At 39.6% G+C, this 18,856-nt stretch overlaps 1 protein-coding gene across 1 annotated transcript in view; it reads right to left on the bottom strand.

The window, feature by feature from the left end:
* Nucleotides 1-260: 260 nt before the first annotated feature.
* The window catches only part of LOC137758978 (uncharacterized), a 43,853-nt gene continuing 25,257 nt past the window's right edge, over nucleotides 261-18,856 (bottom strand). The window contains exons 3-4 of the mRNA XM_068534915.1: nucleotides 4,866-5,037; nucleotides 261-1,574 (exon numbers count right to left, since the gene is read on the bottom strand). Of these exons, the coding sequence (XP_068391016.1) occupies nucleotides 1,457-1,574; nucleotides 4,866-5,037 (290 nt within the window). The 3' untranslated portion in view covers nucleotides 261-1,456. The remainder of the gene's footprint in view (nucleotides 1,575-4,865; nucleotides 5,038-18,856) is intronic.

Genomic DNA, 18,856 nt, shown 5'->3' with positions numbered 1-18,856 from the left:
AGAATCACCCGGGAAGCTTGTTCACTCTACCTTCCCAAAGCCCCTTCCCTGGAGATTCTGACTCAGGGGTTCCAAGCTGGACCCAGAAATTGTCTTTTGAACAAATGATGCAGGTGATTCTTATCATCAGAGGACTGTGGGAACGGTCTTAGATCAGGGGTGGCCAGGGCCAGGGAGTATCTTTGGCTTTGTGGGCCATTAGGTCTCTGTCACAACTACTCGACGCAAAAGGAGCCAGAGAAAATTCATGAATGAACTGGTCTGGCTGTGGTCCAATCATTTATTTACAAAAACAGGCGGCTGGCTACAGTTTGCTGACCCTTCTCTTAGACCATTCATCATACCATTAAAAAAGAGACATTAATGCCTGCTATTTGTCACCTCACTAAGGCTATGTCTCAATCAGGCAATTGACCCAATGAAAATCCTCCCAACACCATGAAACATCACTCTCATCAAGAGGATAAAGTCAAGGTTGTGTCTGCCCTCCCTCAAGCAAGAACAGATGGAATTTACATGAGAGGATGCAGTCTAAGCCAGAGAGTAGAAGCACACTGTATTTTAATGTACAAGACACACTGTATTTTAAAGGACAAGAATGAGGTGGTAACTATAAGATGCTGGTGGAGATTGCGGCGGGTTTTCTTTATGCAGTGGATTTTCTAGGGCCCCCAAAACTCTTCCTGCATCCTGGGAATTACTAGCTCAGACCACCATATCATTTTTCCCGGTACCTATTGTTATATTCTTTTTTTTACTCCCTCATGAGGATGATTGATGCTCAGCTGAATTCAGAGGAGCGTTTGATTTGCCTGCCATCCTCTGGGAATACCCCTGCTACATGCAGGAAAAGTCACTCAACATCAAAGATCATTCAGCCACGGATGTGAGAGCTACTGTCACCTTATAAAGCTTACAATAGCCAGTGTCCTCTTACAATTTTCCCCAGCGCAAGCTACAGAGGTGGGGAGGGTTGGAGGGAGCACGGGTTAATACAGTGGAATTTCCTTTGGCACCAGATCCAAGCAGTCTTTTAACAGAGATGTTTAATTGATCTTTATTGAGCAGAACCTTCCCTTCTGCTTATAAAAGAAATGATCACTTTTCCCTCGGGTTCTATCTGGAGAAGTTAATAGCCCCCGTTTTCTCTTACAGCAGAGATACTTAATGACTGGGAGACTATCATAAGTAGAGTTTATTGTCCAAAATACAAACCCAGTTCTAATCAACCTGCACAGTGAGATTGCCTTGCCTGTATCTGTTGATACCTGGAGGAGCTTTTCCCAACTGACGAGCGCATTGTTCTTTCCACTCAGGCTCTGCTGTCCAGTTAACAAATTGGATAGCGAGGTAATCTATAGGCCTTTGCCAAAGACCGCTGAGGATGCCCTAATGTGTATCAATTTGATCCTCACATGCAGTAGCTCCCAGATGAGGCCCGAGAGCGGAGCCATAATCATTTGCGTACACGGTGCAGGAATATTTTGCAGGTGTGAAGACGATCATTGCAATACTTCCAGGATACAGAGACACTTCCGGGATTCAGTACAAAGACAGCCGTTACTGCTTGGCAGCTATGAAGAGTGATGGAAAAACAAACAAACAAAAGTAATACTTACAGAGTTCCTTTAGCTCGTTTATAAAGGGCTTTATTGATGTTAGCGTTACTTTTTGAAATAACTTCCAAACACAACAAGCAGGTATTAATATTTCCGTTTTAGAGCTAGGAAATTTTGTATTAAATGTTCTGACTGCTGTGCTCCTTGAGGACTAGATTTAGCAGTAAACTAGAGGCTAGGACTTGCTGCTACAGTAAACTCTTACTATTTGGGAATTTGTTCTAGAGATACAAATTTCCTGGGTCTTTTTCTTTGTCCTCTCCTCCTTCTGGCTGCCGGCTTTCCCCACCTGCCACCTGCCACGCCCTCCCCAGCCCTCCAAGTTGCCATCCTGGCATGGCAGGCACCGTGACCATGATTTCTGAACCACATTTTGGAACCTGTAGTATGAAAAATACCAGTGTTCTTAGGTGGACAAGAGGACAGAATTTTTGAAACCATGATTGTCCACAAAAATCGGAGATATGTGATCACTCTTATAGTGTCGCTCTAGCATATTCTCCAATGACGAGCAAAGGAAGGTGTGGAAGGGAAGCACCTACCATTTACTGACACGGTTAATAGGAATATACTCAAGGCAGGTGTAAGGCCCGGGCCTGAGGTCTTCCCGGGAATGTGAGAGGGAAGGAGGAGGGAGGCTTTATACCTGAGATATTGGATTCCTTTTTTCCCCCCATTTTACTGAGATATAATTGTCATATAATTTTATATTAATTTCAGGTGTACAACATAGTAATTTGATATGTGTATAAATTGCAAAATAATTTCCACAATAAGTTTAGTTAACATTTACCGCCTCACATAGTTACAATTTTTTTCTTGTGATGAGAACTTTTAAGATCTATACTCTTAGCAACTTTCAAATTAAATAACAGTATTGTTCGGTGCTTTGTGTCCACCTAGAGGGGTGGGATAGGGAGGGTGGGAGGGAGATGCAAGAGGGAGGAGATATGGGGATATAGGTATATGTATAGCTGATTCACTTTGTTATACGGCAGAAACTAACACACCATTGTAAAGCAATTATACTCCAATAAAGATGTTTAAAAAAAAAAGAAAACAGTATTTTTAACTAGAGTCATCACGATGTACATTACATCCCCAGGAGTTGTTTCTCTTATAACTGCAAGTTTGTACCTTTTGACCACCTTTCCCATCCCCCCTACTCCCACCTCTGGCAACCACTAAACTGTTCTCTGTTTCTATGAGCTCAGTTTTCTTCGATTCGTATACGTGAGATCATACAGTATTTGTCTTTCTCTAGTTTCACTTAGAGTAATGGCCTCAAGGTCTGTCCTGGCTTTTTTTTGCATCTGGTATCACAGTTAAACATGGTTAGAACCATGTTGGTGTTGTTACCAGGTCCTTGTCAGGTGTCATGGGCTGAGTTGTGTCCACCACGGAATTCACAGGATGAAGCCCTAAATAAACCCCAGTACCTCAGCATGTGACTGTATTGGGAGATCAGGCCTTTAAAGAGTAATTAAGTTAAAATGAGGCCATTAGGGTGGATCCCAGTCCAATCTGACTGGTGTCCTTATAAGGAATGCAGATTAGACACACAGAGAGACACCAGGCCTGCCCAGAGGGTGAAAGCCCTGTGAGGACACAGGGAGAAGGCGGCGCTCTGCAAGCCAAGGAGAGAGGCTGGAGCGGGCTCTTCCCTCAGGAGCCTCAGAGGAAACCAACCCTGCTGACAACTTGACCTTGGACTTCCAGCCTCCAGAACGGTGAGAAATAAATTTCTGTTGTTTAAGCTACCCAGACTGTGGTGTTTTGTTATGACAGCCCTAGCAAACTCATACAGATACCAAAAATTAACGTGGAATGAGGCCTGGAACACCTACCGCTTACATGTTGTTTGCTACATGCCAAATACATGCCAAATACTAACTCGATCCTCACCATAGCCCTATGAAGTGGGCACTATTGTTCTCACCCCCATCTTACAGACAAGAAAACTGAGGCACAGAGATGTTCAGTGAATTGCCTAAGGCCATACATCTGACATGTGGAAAAGCTGGAATTTGAACCCAGTCACCAGTCTCGGAGTTCACTGTTTTGTCTCAATTTTCTACCTGTTATCCCCCAACTGATCATCCACAAACCTTCCAAAACTGGTTCAGGAGGCAGCGTGGAAAGCAAACCTGAGGATACTGTGCCCCACTCTTGAGAGGCAAGGACTCACAACCTGGGAAGCTTAGGAGGGACAAGGAAAGCTGGTTCATCTCAGAGGCCCATGGATGGAAGGAAGAGACACCTGGGCCTGGTGAACCGAGGGCCTGGAGGCAGGAAGGCTTTTCCCATGTTGGCTGTCACCCTGATCCACAGCTCTGCCATCAGGTAGCCTTGGGTTCCTCCAGGCACACTGGCCCTATGAGTACATGATGTATTACAGGCTGCTGGAGCATATTGGATGTAGAGTCAGAAATGGTTCACTCCCTCTCCAGCAGTCATTTCTCCAGAACAAGCAGGGAAAAATTACCAGACAGGGAGGTTCACCTTCATCCTCTAGACCCGGGTTTCTCAGCCCCGGCTCTAGTGACATTTTGAGCTAGGCAATGTGTGACTTTGTTTCTTTGTTGTGTGTGACTGCCATGTGCGCTGTAGGATGTTTAGCAGCATCCCTGTCCTTACCTACTAGATGCCAGTAACACATCAGCTACTTGTGACAACCAAAAGTGTCTCCAGATATTGCCAAACATCCCCGAGGGGATAAAATCACCCCCATTGAGAAGCACTTCTCTAAGAGAAACAGAAAAAGGTACTTCCTCAAGACACCATTTCCATCTGTCAGAAGGCTGTCATAATAATATATGCAAACGTTCTACATTTATGGTGTTGTACAGTGCACAACCTGCCCAACTGCCCATGGTCATCCACCTCCTCCCTCCCTCTCCTCAAGCTTCACAGGAAAATGAGGCTAATCTGCCCTACACTTTATCGTTCCTTTCTACTTTCCCATATTTCTGAGATACTATAAGGAACCCGAGGGCTTCCTGGTCTAAACTTGGGGTTCAGTTCGGGATTGACCTTTCTCCACCCTGAGGTAAGGATTAAGAAAATAAAACCTGTGCTGATCCTTCTGATTTTCTAGTTCAGCCATTAATGTGACAGGCATGAGGTGCTGATAAAGTGGCCAATTTATTCAATCCCTTTAATGGAGAGAAAAAGTTTAAACTTGTATTGGTTTAGCTTGCCCCAAAAGCAACTATCAAATGTTGGCAGGATACAATGAAGGCTTACCTTGTTAACATAGTTAAGTCTCTCTCTCTCAGAACTAGCCCATTTAGCTCCAGGTTCCTTAGCACACCCGACGCACTTACACAGCATTTAAGAGCTTTACACAACTGGAAGGTCACATCTTTATTTCTTATCGCAGGAACACGACTTCTGTAGACTTTATTTCTGTCACAACCTAAAGCAAAATTATTGTAAAATGAGTGATTTAAACCATACATTTTATCATCATTAAAAAGCACCTTAAAAAAAAAAAGAAAAGCATCTGCTCTGTGCTAAGGATAAGAAACGACTCCTGCCCTTAAAGCCTGCATTAAGGAGGGACATGAAAATTTGAATCACATGAGATAAAGAAGCATAACCTTTATGCACAGAGGTTCCTTGGAGGCAAAATGTTATATCTAAGTGACAGCTTCATGATAACCCTGAAGCAGAATCTAAAAAGCTGAGGCTATGCAGAGGTGGAGAAGGAGGTGCATTAACTGCAGAGGGAGCACCTGTGCAAAGACACTCAAGCCTGACACCTGCTGGGCACTGTAAATACTGCAGGTGGGGATGACTAAAGGCCAGGGGTCCAAGTGTGAGAACAGACAGAAAGGAAAATAGAGATGTTGGCGGAAGCAAGCCTGGGAGACAGCATGGCTTGTATCCCACAGGTGATGAGGCCTGGGGTTACCACTGGCTAAGTAAGGGTGCCTCCGCTGATTAGAAAAAGGTGCCCCGCTGCTGAAGGACCAATTAGATAAAGGGAGTGATCCCAAAAAGCTCCCCTTCCTCAGGGCCAAAGAGCCCCAGGAGGCTTGGCCGAGCACAGTTCAGACTACACGCCTCTGTGCAGAGCACATGCTGGGCGGCTAGTATGCACTAACTCTGTGTGGGCAAGCCATTAGCAGCATTATTTTAAGCATATCTTTTTATGTTAGAAGATCACTCAACCCGAGTAGGCAGATGAACTTAGAGGAACTGAGCCCAGGGGCCACGAAACCACCCAGGAGCTTCTGCCATAGTCCGGGCAAAATGTAATATGGATGAAGAAGCAAATTGAGGAGGAGGCCAAAATCTACGAGCTAGACCCACTGGACTGAAGACATAAAGTTCACTGAAGGAACTCTGAAGAGAACGGGCTCTGCAATAAACTTTTCTTACATTCAATGTAAAATATTAGGCAAAATTAAGTACAGTGGCCTTTAAGGTCCTTTCAGCTCTAATTTCTTTTGATTTCTAACTTATTACTCTGGTTAAGTAAAGTCCCTTCAGAGGTACAGAACAGTTCCTACGCCTGCATTGGATGCAAAGAATAATCTGACTTCTCTTCACCAGGGGATGAGTTGAACTGTCCTTGCAGAAGAGATAAGATGGTGTGAACCCCAGATCCTAGAAAAAGGCCAGGCACACGATAAGTATTCAGCTTTTTGAAAACAAATGAACAATCACTTCCTCTCCTAGATCTTCACACCCTTCCTCTGCTGGCTACTTTCTTTCAGCTTATAAACATCCTCAAGTATACCCACTTAAAAAACTCTCAGACCTATGATTCTTTGGATCTTCTTGTGGGTAACTTAAGTCTCTCCCATGCCTTCAAACTCTTAGAGGAAAACATAGGCAGAACACTCTATGACATAAATCACAGCAAGATCCTTTTTGACCCAGCTCCTAGAGAAATGGAAATAAAAACACAAATAAACAAATGGGACCTAATGAAACTTCAAAGCTTTTGCACAGCAAAGGAAACCATAAACAAGACCAAAAGTCAACCCTCAGAATGGGAGAAAATATTTGCAAATGAAGCAACTGACAAAGGATTAATCTCCAAGATTTACAAGCAGCTCATGCAGCTTAATAACAAAAAAAACAAACAACCCAATCCAAAGATGGGCAGAAGACCTAAACAGACATTTCTCCAAAGAAGATATACAGATTGCCAACAGACACATGAAAGAATGCTCAACATCATTAATCATTAGAGAAATGCAAATCAAAACTACAATGAGATATCATCTCACAACAGTCAGAATGGCCATCATGAAAATATCTAGAAACAATAAATGCTGGAGAGGATGTGGAGAAAAGGGAACCCTCTTGCACTGTTGGTGGGAATGTAAATTAATACAGCCACTATGGAGAACAGTATGGAGGTTCCTTAAAAAACTAAAATTAGAACTACCATATGACCCAGCAATCCCACTACTGGGCAGATACCCTGAGAAAACCATAATTCAAAAAGAGTCATGTACCAAAATGTTCATTGCAGCTTTATTTACAATAGCCAGGACATGGAAGCCACCTAAGTGTCCATCATCGGATGAATGGATAAAGAAGATGTGGCATATATATACAATGGAATATTACTCAGCCATAAAAAGAAATGAAATGGAGGTACTTGTAGTGAGGTGGATGGAGTTAGAGTCTGTCATACAGAGTGAAGTAAGTCAGAAAGAGAAAAACAAATACAGTATGCTAACACATATATATGGAATCTAAGGGAAAAAAAAAAAGGTCATGAAGAACCTAGTGGCAAGACGGGAATAAAGACACAGACCTACTAGAGAATGGACTTGAGGATATGGGGAGAGGGAAGGGTAAGATGTGACAGGGTGAGAGAGTGGCATGGACATATATACACTACCAAATGTAAAACAGATAGCTAGTGGGAAGCAGCCGCATAGCACAGGGAGATCAGCTGGGTGCTTTGTGAACACCTAGAGGCGGGGGATAGGGAGGGTGGGAGGGAGGGAGATACAAGAGGGAAGAGATATGGGAACATATGTATATGTATAACTGATTCACTTTGTTATAAAGCAGAAACTAACACACCATTGTAAAGCAATTATACTTCAATAAAGATGTTTAAAAAAAAAATGTTGACCCTGATTTATCTAAATAGTGACAGTTCATTTAAATTTTATGTTTTTCTTTGTAGTTTTTCCCCTTTTTCCCCAACATCTTGGAATAAGAAGTTTCACAGTGAAAAAAAAAGTTGTTGCTAAAAATCAGGTTAACTAAAATGCCTATTGTGCTACTGTGAGTCATTTAAATTCATCAGTACTCTTAGAAAACTTTTAATAACAAGAGATATGTGTTCCAGGAGGACAGTTACCATTAGAATATTTATCTCATTTGGAGAAGATCATCCAATAGAAATCCCCTCAACCTTACTGAAATAAATGCACTAGAAAAGTTTAGTCACTAAAAGACATGCCTTGAAAACATTAAAGCATTTACAACTTCAACTGCTGCAGTTGAATATAATTCCAAAGATACTCAAATTTTAGAAATGTAAGGCTAGCATGATATCACCTAACCAGAGTAAAAACAATGGTTTCCTCCTTGGCTCTTGCATCAGATGTCAATTCCCACCCTTGCCCCACTTCCACCTGCTCTATTTTTTAATCACACTGGTGGATCTCAAAATATTTCCCTATGAAAATAAAAGGTATAGAAAATTATCGTTGGTTTTTGATACGATAATTTAATAGGGCTATCTGGATTAGGCTGAAGATCATCTTAAAATAAAGAAAAAATATTGCTAGGTAAATTAAAGGAGAAAACTAGGAGATATGATTAAATTACTGAGGGATTATTTTAAAGTCTTTAAGACACTGTAGGAAAACAGATGAAGTTTTCCAATTAATTCTATCTATTCATTAGCACAGGTTCGGCATTACTTCAAATTTCTGTTGGGAAAGCAGCTCCAGTTGCTATATACAATACAAAAAAACATTTAAAAGGCATCTTAGTCACACTGACCTCTTCTTGATTAGTCCTAATATATCAGATTTTAATATGTGCAAAGTCTTCCCAATAAAATGGGTAAGTTGTGATGTATTAAAAGGAATACAATGCATCTTTTTCTAAAACAAGAAAACTAATTATACATATGTGTATATATACACACCCACATATATATATTAAATTATACACACACATACACCATACACACAAGCAGAGAACCCCAAATTAGATAGAACTGGCCAATAAAGTAGATTATATCTCCCTGGAAGTCACAGAAATGCAAAATAAGACAATGCTATTAATTAAGTAGAAAACTGGAACACAAAATTACATATAAAATTATATAATTATATGTTAAGTTTTGTGTGCATTTGCGTGTGTCAAAAACCAAATGAAACATACTAACATATTAACTGGTTGGTGTTACGGATGTTTAGAGATTAATGTTTTTTCATTTGAAAATTTCCTCATAGAAAATGGTCGTGTATTATTGATTGTGTATTATTTTTATAAGAAGAATTTACTTCGAATTTCTAAAAAGGAATAACAGATATATGCTTGCATAAAATGTCAACAGAGTCTATTCTAATTCTGAAACAAGTTGAAAAAATATTTTCTCTAGACATTCGGCAAGTATCACCTAAAATTAAATAGACAAGTCATCTAACTTTGTGTTCAGCTTGGCTTTCTTCATCTTCTGTAATAACCACATTTGTGGAACAAATTCCTATCAAAGGTTCAGACCTAAACAAAAACTACTGAGTAAAAACACATCTGTTTTGGCTTTTTCTCCGAATAGTTCCCAGTATTTGTTAAAATTGAGATCTTTATATTAAACTACACGCACAAATAAACCCTACCAGGACCAAATGTTACAAAATACAGCATGAGGCAAAGCAAATATATTTCACGACAATAAACTAGGTACCTTCAGGAACAACTTCATTTCTTTTACGCCATCGCGATAAAACTGCCAATAAAATCATGTCCAGCTTTTTATTCTACAATGTTTTGAATTTCCCTAAAAACATCAAAATATTTCCTATTTCCTCAGTTAATAACCATTTCTATATTCTGACATGGCACTTTATGTGGGCAGTAAAGAAATATTAAAGCAAGCAGAAGAGTGATTAAAAGCAGTGACTAATGTCGGAGAGAGCTGGGTCTGAATCTTCAGTCCTGACTCCTAATTTTATGGTCATTAGAAATTCCTTAACTCCCCCTGAACATTACCTTTCTCACACATAAAATGACAGTAGTAATATTACACCATAGAACTGGAAGGGTAAGTCAGATCACGTATATATAACTCTTAAATTACTATATTAATTATATTAAGCAAGCAAAACTATGCTAACTAAAAGAAAACAGCCAATGGTATTGATTCCCAAGGAAATGGAGGGAAGTAATGAAGGAATCCTTCAGCCTTTGAATAATAGTCAAGTTTTTCTGTTTGTTTAACCTATTTCCATCTGAATAAGTCAAAGGCGAAAAAGAAATCAATCATGAAGTCCAGTCTGGAGATAATTCAAGAAATCAAGAGATTATATTACAACTAAGTCATGCAACTCAGGTGGAATCAGTAAATAGATTTTAAAACAAACTGGGTCTGGGTAATAAGTAGGAAAACAATACTGTTGCATAGGTCTCTTGGGTCTTTGCTGAGGTCCACAAATTCTCACAACTTCCGGTGACTAAACAAGTGCCTATCACTTCCCTAAGGAATGGGAAATAAAAGCAATAGGAATAATTAAACTTGGTCCATGACCAAAGGTAGAGTAACAATCTCTAGAAAAGAAGCTTACTGGTCAATACTCTTCAACCTCAAATTTGATTTCTCACTGAGATACCAAGAAAAGTGTTTGAGTTTGGCAATCCCAAGAAACTGACATTTTCAAGTCAATTATGATACAGTTTGGACCTTACCAAGTTTCTAAATGTACATGTTGTAAAAAAAAAAAAAAAAAAAAGGCATACCACAGAAATAGATGTGGGTAGTGGCAAATCGCTCTGTTAGAACACTGAACCTGATTCAATTTCAGCCAGATACTTTATATTCTGCTCAAATTCAGTCTGTCTCAGATATTTACTGAGAATAACATTAAATTAACACCAGGTTGGGGGTGAAGGGTTTAGCCGTACTGACCCATACAATAACTGGTCTTGAGAACACTAGGAACACTGTTGATTCTGTACCCCTTATACTCATTGAAAGAAACCAACATTTCCAGGGAAGTCAAGACCAATTTGTCTTGCCAGATGCTTAGAACAAGGAATTACAAAAGGACAGTTTAGAATATACTCCACCTTCCTGGGTCATGTGTTGCTGTCATCAAAGGAAAAATTCATTTTTTCCTCTTTTGGAGGAGAGGGGGTGAACAGGTGGTGGTTGTTTACCTGAATACAGAATAGACTAGTATGAATAAAATAGAATGAAAAGATGGTTGAGAAAATACATAAATAGAAAAGTCTGAGCTGGAAGTTTCTGGTCCCTTGCTTTCCGGTCAGCCTGTACTTTGGTCCTAATGTATATGGCAGTGTCCCAAAATGCTTAGTCTACATTCATCAGGATTATGTGCATGTTGCATCTAGAGCACTTAGAGCAAAATTTTTCTTCAAAGAATTTTACCTTTAGGTTGAAAAGAAATATGTTCCTTGTAACATGGTATAGAAAAATATTCCACAAATGGGACTTCCCTGGTGGTGCAGTGGTTAAGAATCCACCTGCCAATGCAGGGGACACAGGTTCGAGCCCTGGTCCAGGAAGATCCCACATGCTGCGGAGCAACTAAGGTCGTGCACCACAACTACTGAGCCTGCGTTCTAGAGCCCACGAGCCACAGCTACTGAGCCCAGGCGCCACAACTACTGAAGCCCATGCGTCTAGAGTCCGTGCTCCACAACAAGAGAAGCCACCGCAGTGAGAAGTCCGTGCATCACAAGGAAGAGTAGCCCCCGCTCGCCACAACTAGAGAAAGCCCGTGCACAGCAACAAAGACCCAACGCAGCCAAAAATAAATACATAAAATAAATTTATTTTTAAAAAAATTCCACAAAATAAATCTGATCATCAGCGGAATAAAATTTCTGTGCTGCCTATTTTATGCCAAGGGCTAGTCTAAGTACTGTAAACAAACGTAAACAAACACAACCTTTGGACCAGAAACCAGGTTCTTCAAACGACACTTGAAAACCTGAGATCCTTTAGGCATCCCATAAAATTTGTTTCTTTAACCCAAATTTCACAAAAAGGCAAAAATAATCATATTCAATCTGAGTAATTTAACCATGAGAAAAGTGCCCAACGCAGAGAAGGTTATACCTAAATATTTGTTTAGTGAATAAAAGACACAAGAGGTGAACTGCTACAGCTGGCCAAGACTAGAGCAAGAACAATTATCAGAAATATACAGGTTAAAGAATTTCTCTAGTCAGAAAAAAAAAAAAAGCTGGATATTTTTAAATGTCTGAATGTCTGTTTCGCGGGGTTAGAAGGCAACATAAGGAGAAGTGGTTCAGTACCCTGGATAGCTCCAGGGAGGCACAGTTTCTCAAGTCCCCGATCTACTTAGTTGCTGGTGTCTTCCAGCTGCAATTTCCCTGTTAAAGGGCTCTGTCATTTTTAAGCCAGATTCATGCCCCATAAAAACAGAGTAGACTCCTCAACCCCATCCTCACCCCGAAACACACGGAACAAATACGCACACAGAGAAGTCTAGCCTGTTCGTTAAAAAGAGTATCTTCTGTCCTGACCAGGGAATAAACCTGTCACTTTAGAAAACTGATCCAGGAAGTCTTATCTCTTGCTGTGTGACAGCTGATCCTGAGAGGGCTCACCACCCAGATCTAGAGTAAGGGTTTACCCACGGGATCGATAAAGTAGCTATCTTCGAGTTGAAGTAAAACGTATTACCAAACCATAATTCAGTGTTATAAACTCAAATCAATAAATCTCTTTCTGAAGAAGACTCTACCGGAAGCATAGGACCTCTCCATAACATTCACATAAGTGAAGCAACTTACCCATGAGCTATGACTACAAAGTCGTGGTAATGATTATAAAGTAACAAGAACTGTAAAGTAAAATGACACCATTTCATATCTCAAAACTATACAGAGCTAAAGTAAAATACTGACAAACAAAAGAGCCTCATCTTTACTATTCTACTTATTTTGCTTACCTACTGAGTTCCTAAATCTTTGCTTGTTACTATACCGTAGCAGTCATCTTATGGTTGGACATTTATTTGCATAGTTTCTCCCATACTAGATTGCAAATTTCTTGATAGGAGGGATCACGTATCATTCACCATGGCCAATGGTATCCTGGACACAGTAAATGTTCAATAACTGTTTATTGAATTAAACTGAGTTGAAGTAACTCATCTCTGGTTTATGAAACTTCTGTTTTCATAGCGATACGAGTGGGAGCCATCCCAGGACACAATCATGCCACCGTAGAGAAAAAGGAAGAGTTGTTGGTTCTTATAGTAAACGTAACAAAGAGATTTGGGGCATCTGGAAATATTTACCCCATAAAGAATCCTATGAGAGAAAGTAATACAAACCATACCTTCCCTTCTGCTGAGAAATCACAGAAGATTCTATTTATGTCGTATTTTTTTTTTCTATTTATGTCGTATTTTTAAATCCCCAAAGACTGTATTATGAGGGAGAGAAATATAAAAACAATTGAACCCTTGAGGAAAACACAGGTCAAAAGAGATTCCTTTTAAAGAAAGAAAAAGGAGGCAGGGAAGAAAAGCAAAGGGGGAGAGGAGGAGGGAGGGAGGGAAGGAGAAAGGACGAAAAGAAAGATGATGCTGTTAAAAGTGATGCTGGAGAGTAATGAAAGTTATGTCTTGACAGATGGTGAGAAGGTTAGGAAAAGCAGCACCACCCAAAAACTGTACAAGTAGAAAATAAGCTTATTCTTGTTGGTCCATGGATTATATTACACGGAATAGAGGAATGGTGGGTATGTATGTTTGTTCGTTTGTTTGAAGATTACTTGTTGGGCAAATGCTTCCAGGAAATGCTTTGGGAGAGTTCACTTAGGTATCTTGCAACAGACGCTCAACTTCAATAATCTCAAAAACTGCCCAAGTTTTCCAAGGCAAATCCACATTGTATGCTCAGTCTCACCAAATTCATATACGCTGTCCATTTTTATTCTTACGTAAAATTTATCTTACATGAAATTATCAAGTGTTTTAAAATAGTTATTAAGACTTTGGAGCACTCATGTTAGAAAATTAAGTGTTACCAAGTGAGGCTCCTTTTTTTTTTTTTTTTTGAGGCCCCTTTTTAATTCAGGACGTTTTCCATTTTACTGGGAATCAATTCTGTCTGGTGTTTCTAATCCAGCATGTTAAAAAATCATCCTACAAGGCCTCTGATCTTGTTTAAACACTAAAATTTCACAGTACAGATCCAAATTTCCATAAAAGTGACTCTGCTAGTGAATCCATTTCACTGTCCCCTCCATCTGCAAAGAATAGATTTTTCTTTTCTACCTCAAGAACACCTAATCCTTACATTTTAAGAAACAGTATTTAAAAAAAAAAAAAAAAAGAAAAAAGAAACAGTACTTGAGTGCTTTTACTGCCAAAAGTCTCATTGTAATATAGCTGGAATATTCCCCTGTGAGTACTAGTCAGTGCTATTGCTTGTTCACACATGCTTTTTTAATTTCAAGTATGATTAGTTATAGGCAAGTCACTGAATATTTAAATTTGGTACAGATAGGTTTTCAAACTACCTGTGAACAGAAGCCTGTAAATTAGAGGGAGTGTGGGAATATGAAATCTGAGCAGAGCTGTTTAAAATCTGGCTGTTGTACATTATGCTCCCTTCCTTACCTGTAACACCTGCTTTCTGCGGAACCAGAAGTCTGTGTCTCCTGTGGCTTAGGTTTTAGAGCGGGGTGAGCGTTGTAACAGCCTCACCATAATGTCTGGCATGTTCCAGACTCCCCTGTGGTTGAGAATATGCATAAGCTGAGATGGAGCAGGGAACAGCAGAATCTTCAAAGCCGAGAGAGAAGTCCAGAGACCACAGGGAGACCTCAATGCCCATTACAGGCTTAAAGAAAATAAAAATAAAACTCTAGAATAGTACTGACTTGCTAAAACCCAAAATGAACATAAGTATTAAATTTTTACTAAACTGTAAATCAAACCTTAACAAAAACCTAAGTCATCAGTTAAAAAGGAAACCAAACTGTTGTAATTCTAAACCCAGAGGCAGTAGTGCGGTGTGAGATAAAATGCGTGAGACCAAAAATTGGCAAGTTCTGGATTCTTTTTCCTATTCTGTTTCTTCTGAAATGTACCACCGAGCATATCACTTAACCCTCCTAGACCCTGGATTTCCATTTTTTCATCTGTAAAACAAAGAATCTGGACTAGAAAATAACTAAACTTGCTTCCAGAAATAAACAGGCATTTCATTCCATTTGAACTCAAATCTGACTTGCACTTGAACAGTTCTAAAAAGAGAGAACACTTTGTGTCTTTTATAAATGTGTTATAAGTTTCCGAAGTTAGACTCTAGTTCCTTATGAGGGTAATGCGCGTTTTTCTTTCAAAACAATTCCAGATGATAGGAATGAGGACAAAGACCTGAAGAAGTGAAAATATATATATATATGAATCTATGTGTGGGTATATGTTATCTCCAGTTCCAGAGTATATTCTCATTTTCTTCCAAAATCCTGCAAAGTTATAGAAAGTAGAGCATAAGGGCCAACATAGCGGCTCCTGGCTTGAGGTATGTCTCCTTCACCACTCCTCTGAGTAAACCAAGGAGCCAGAACATGTCAGCAGCAAGAGAAAGCTTCCTGCAACATCATACGAGAAAAGGCCCATATCAGAGTCTAAAACTAGGCTGCCAAGAAATTGCACTTAAGTTGTCGGAACCACAAAGGACAAGGTATCTGCCGCTCCTCTCCTACTGTATTCCATGGTCTTATAATGAGGGACAAAACTACAGCCAGCCTGTACTCAGAGCTGTGGTCCTGCCCTGGCAGCTTGAAATCCTAGTCAGACAGGCCACATGATGCTAATGGAGAAGTCTAAAACATTTAGCAGCGTCAGAAATGAAAAACAGCTCAAGAAAACCCAATGAGGATCCAAGCACTGAGAATGACGTATTTCCTAATGACCAAATCCAAGTTTGGTCCACTGAGACATAGGCCGTCTCTTAGAGTGAAATACCTTAGACAACATTAATTAATATTGTGAGTGATGGTTGTTAAAAAGCAAGGCAGAAGAAATATTCAAAGTTTAACCTCAAGGAACATGTGTAAACCATAGCTTTGAGAGGAGGTGGCAAACATATAGGTGACTTCCCTGTTCTGTTTATATAGCAAACAGTCCTAATCAATAACATTAGTCTTTTCTATAGTACCTGGCTCTCAGTTCCACAGTCTTTCTCAACAGCCAGGCCTTACTAATCAACCTGAATTGGCATGAGAAAGAAAACCTATTTACCCCTTTTCCTATAGGAGAAAAGAGCCCTGTGTGTGGAGAACTGTGAAGCCTTGTTAGTCCTTTGGGCTTCACCATTAACCAGTTAGACAAGTCACTTTGTAATTCAAGGCCTCTCCACCCTTAAGAATAAAATTTCGAGTAGGGGTGGACTATCTCTAAGTTTCCTTTGTGTGTTCAAGCCTCATATATTTATAATCTTAGGCGATGGGGAGTATCTATGACGACTGAAAAAAGCATGACTATCCCATAACTCAAAGAAATAAAGTTACTCATTGAAGTTATCAATTATCGTTATTTTTTTTCCTCCTGAAGAGCTGCAGATACTAATTATAAGATTCTTTGTCCAACAGTGGTTATTTAAGCCAGGAAATATATTCTAATCCAACTCCTTCACAGATGAGGAATTCGATTTTCAGAAAGGTTAACTGATTTGCATAATGTCATGCCAGTAAATCTGAATACCCAGATTATGATTATCAACACCAAGGTTATTAGCACAATTATTAGTTTTTGTGGAGTTTACAGAGTGGTTTCCAAACTGCAAACCCAAATCTATTGACAAGCCAGTACCTCTCCTCCATCATGGTCTCGTTTGTGGTGATTTCTTTGTACCTGAATACATTTAAGGTGCCTACATTCTTTCGATTCCTTCTGATTCCTTTTGATTCCTTATTCATTGAGCACATTGTACTCATCCATTCATACCTGCAATTTGCCAGTTTCCCAATTTAGCATCTCTGAAATATTTACTAGTGGGGAGTATACTTCTTTACCGCATCATAACTATGCAAAGTAAGACCTTATCTAACACAAGCCCTGTGGAACCCAAAGGGCAACCATTTACTGCTACCTTTTTGTCTATTGTCTTTTACCTGCATGTAGTTGCTGTTTATGCTTCCTTGAGCGGAAATTAATTAACTCCCTAAAAATCATCATGATACGGCATAAAATGATCTTAATACGTCACTGTGTCTGTTGTCTAAGCTTGAATCTAATTTTCAAGTGCTTTACGTTGATTTGATAAGCAAGAAGAGGCATTTCAGGTTGTACATGAAATAAATGAACATAAATTCACCAAGTGACCATATTCCTGTGGGAGCAAAAGGAGGCATGGTATTTAGCATAAATGAGTGTAAGTGGTGAGTTAGATAAGTAGTCAGGAGACCCGAATTCCATCCTCAACTTTCACACTAAAGGTACAAACTTGCACAACTTTCCTCACTTCCTTGAGCCCCAACTAAAAGTGAGGGAGTTCAACTCGCTTTTCTAAGATTAGATTCATATCTATCATTTTATGACTACCATGGGCAGCCCTGAATACCCCCTCCTCTGCATGTATGGCAGCTCTTCTGGGCAGTTATCTAATACTTCACGTGGCAGCGCACACCAGCCCCTGTGCTGTGCTTCGCCAGGATGGCCCACTGCCAGACCGGCAGGCACAGCCTCCGGCCCTATGACGAATCCCAAGCATCCCAGGGCAGCAGTCAGTAGCAGCCTGCTTCAACAAAACCTAAGAAAACAAAACTTCTCATCTTCACCTTCAGTCTTTACTACACGGGACAAATTTAAGACCTTAATGGCTACTTTTTCCTCCAGTGTAAAGTGCCAGGCCAGCTGGCTCTAAAATACTTCATAAAGCATGCAAAAAGCCCCACTTCCATAGGCATGTATCACTGCACTAAGAAGGGACCTTGGAGAGTTTTAATATTAAAAACTGAGACCCACAGAATGGAGATGTTAGGACTAGAACCAAGCGTTCTTGATTCCAAACCGGTGTGCTCCCAAGGGGAATTTATCAAAGTACAGAGAGAATTCACAACTTCTTACTTCAGTGGATTTTAGTGGGTGTTTCTGTAACACATCATGCAATCTAGTGTTTTCTTAACATTCATGGTGAAAATTTTAGAAATCTCCACATCTTGATTGTTATAGTGAAGCAGTACAGTAATGAGACAAAGCATTTGTTCTCGAGCTAAAATCACGTCTCCTTCACTTATATTTGGCCAAGTTAACTTCTTTGCACTTCTTTTCGCCGTCTGAAAAATGGCATTAAAAATGCTTTCAAATTATTTTTGAAAGTTAAAGACAGATAGCTAATGTAGCATTAGTAGTGCTGTGCCTTCACACATTCCTTAATGGAGTCAAAAGACATATGTTGTCTGACGGTCACAACAAATCTTACAAATTAAAGTATCTCTTCAATGTGGCCTGATATCCCAGTTGGCCCTTGGGCTAACATCCTAAGATGCACTAGTGATCTTGAGGACATTTCCTGCAAAGGTCCTGGACTGATACTGTTCTTTGTTTCCAGGACTCTTAGAACCAAGCTGCATGGAAATATGACTAGGGATTTGAGAAGATATTTTGTTTTTTAAACACGAGTTTAAATAAACTTAAGTAATGGAAATAAAAGAAAGTTCTTATTTTTTTCTTTTAATCTCAAGATGGTACAGGAGAGGCTTCAAATGTACCACTTCCTGGTAATGTAGAAATAATTTCTGAGAACATTAATCTCAACACAGCAATTTAAACCAACACACGTGTGCATTCATTATAAAAACAAATATCAGCTGCAAGACGTATTATTCAATGTAGGATGAGACAACTAGTCCTTAATACCTTACCTGTCTAGTAGAAATCACTACCATGCAACTTATTTTTACTGTGTATAATGTCACTCTAATTTACCTGGAAAGGATTAAATTGTGTTCAGCATTTTCTTTTTAAGAAGCATGAACTCGTTAAATTTAAAAGTTTTTTAGTTAAAATGTT

This window comes from Eschrichtius robustus, chromosome 2 (assembly GCF_028021215.1).
Source record: "Eschrichtius robustus isolate mEscRob2 chromosome 2, mEscRob2.pri, whole genome shotgun sequence".
NCBI lineage: Eukaryota > Metazoa > Chordata > Mammalia > Artiodactyla > Eschrichtiidae > Eschrichtius > Eschrichtius robustus.
Note: the sequence above shows the minus strand (reverse complement) of the source record. Positions and strands in the feature narration are given on the sequence as shown.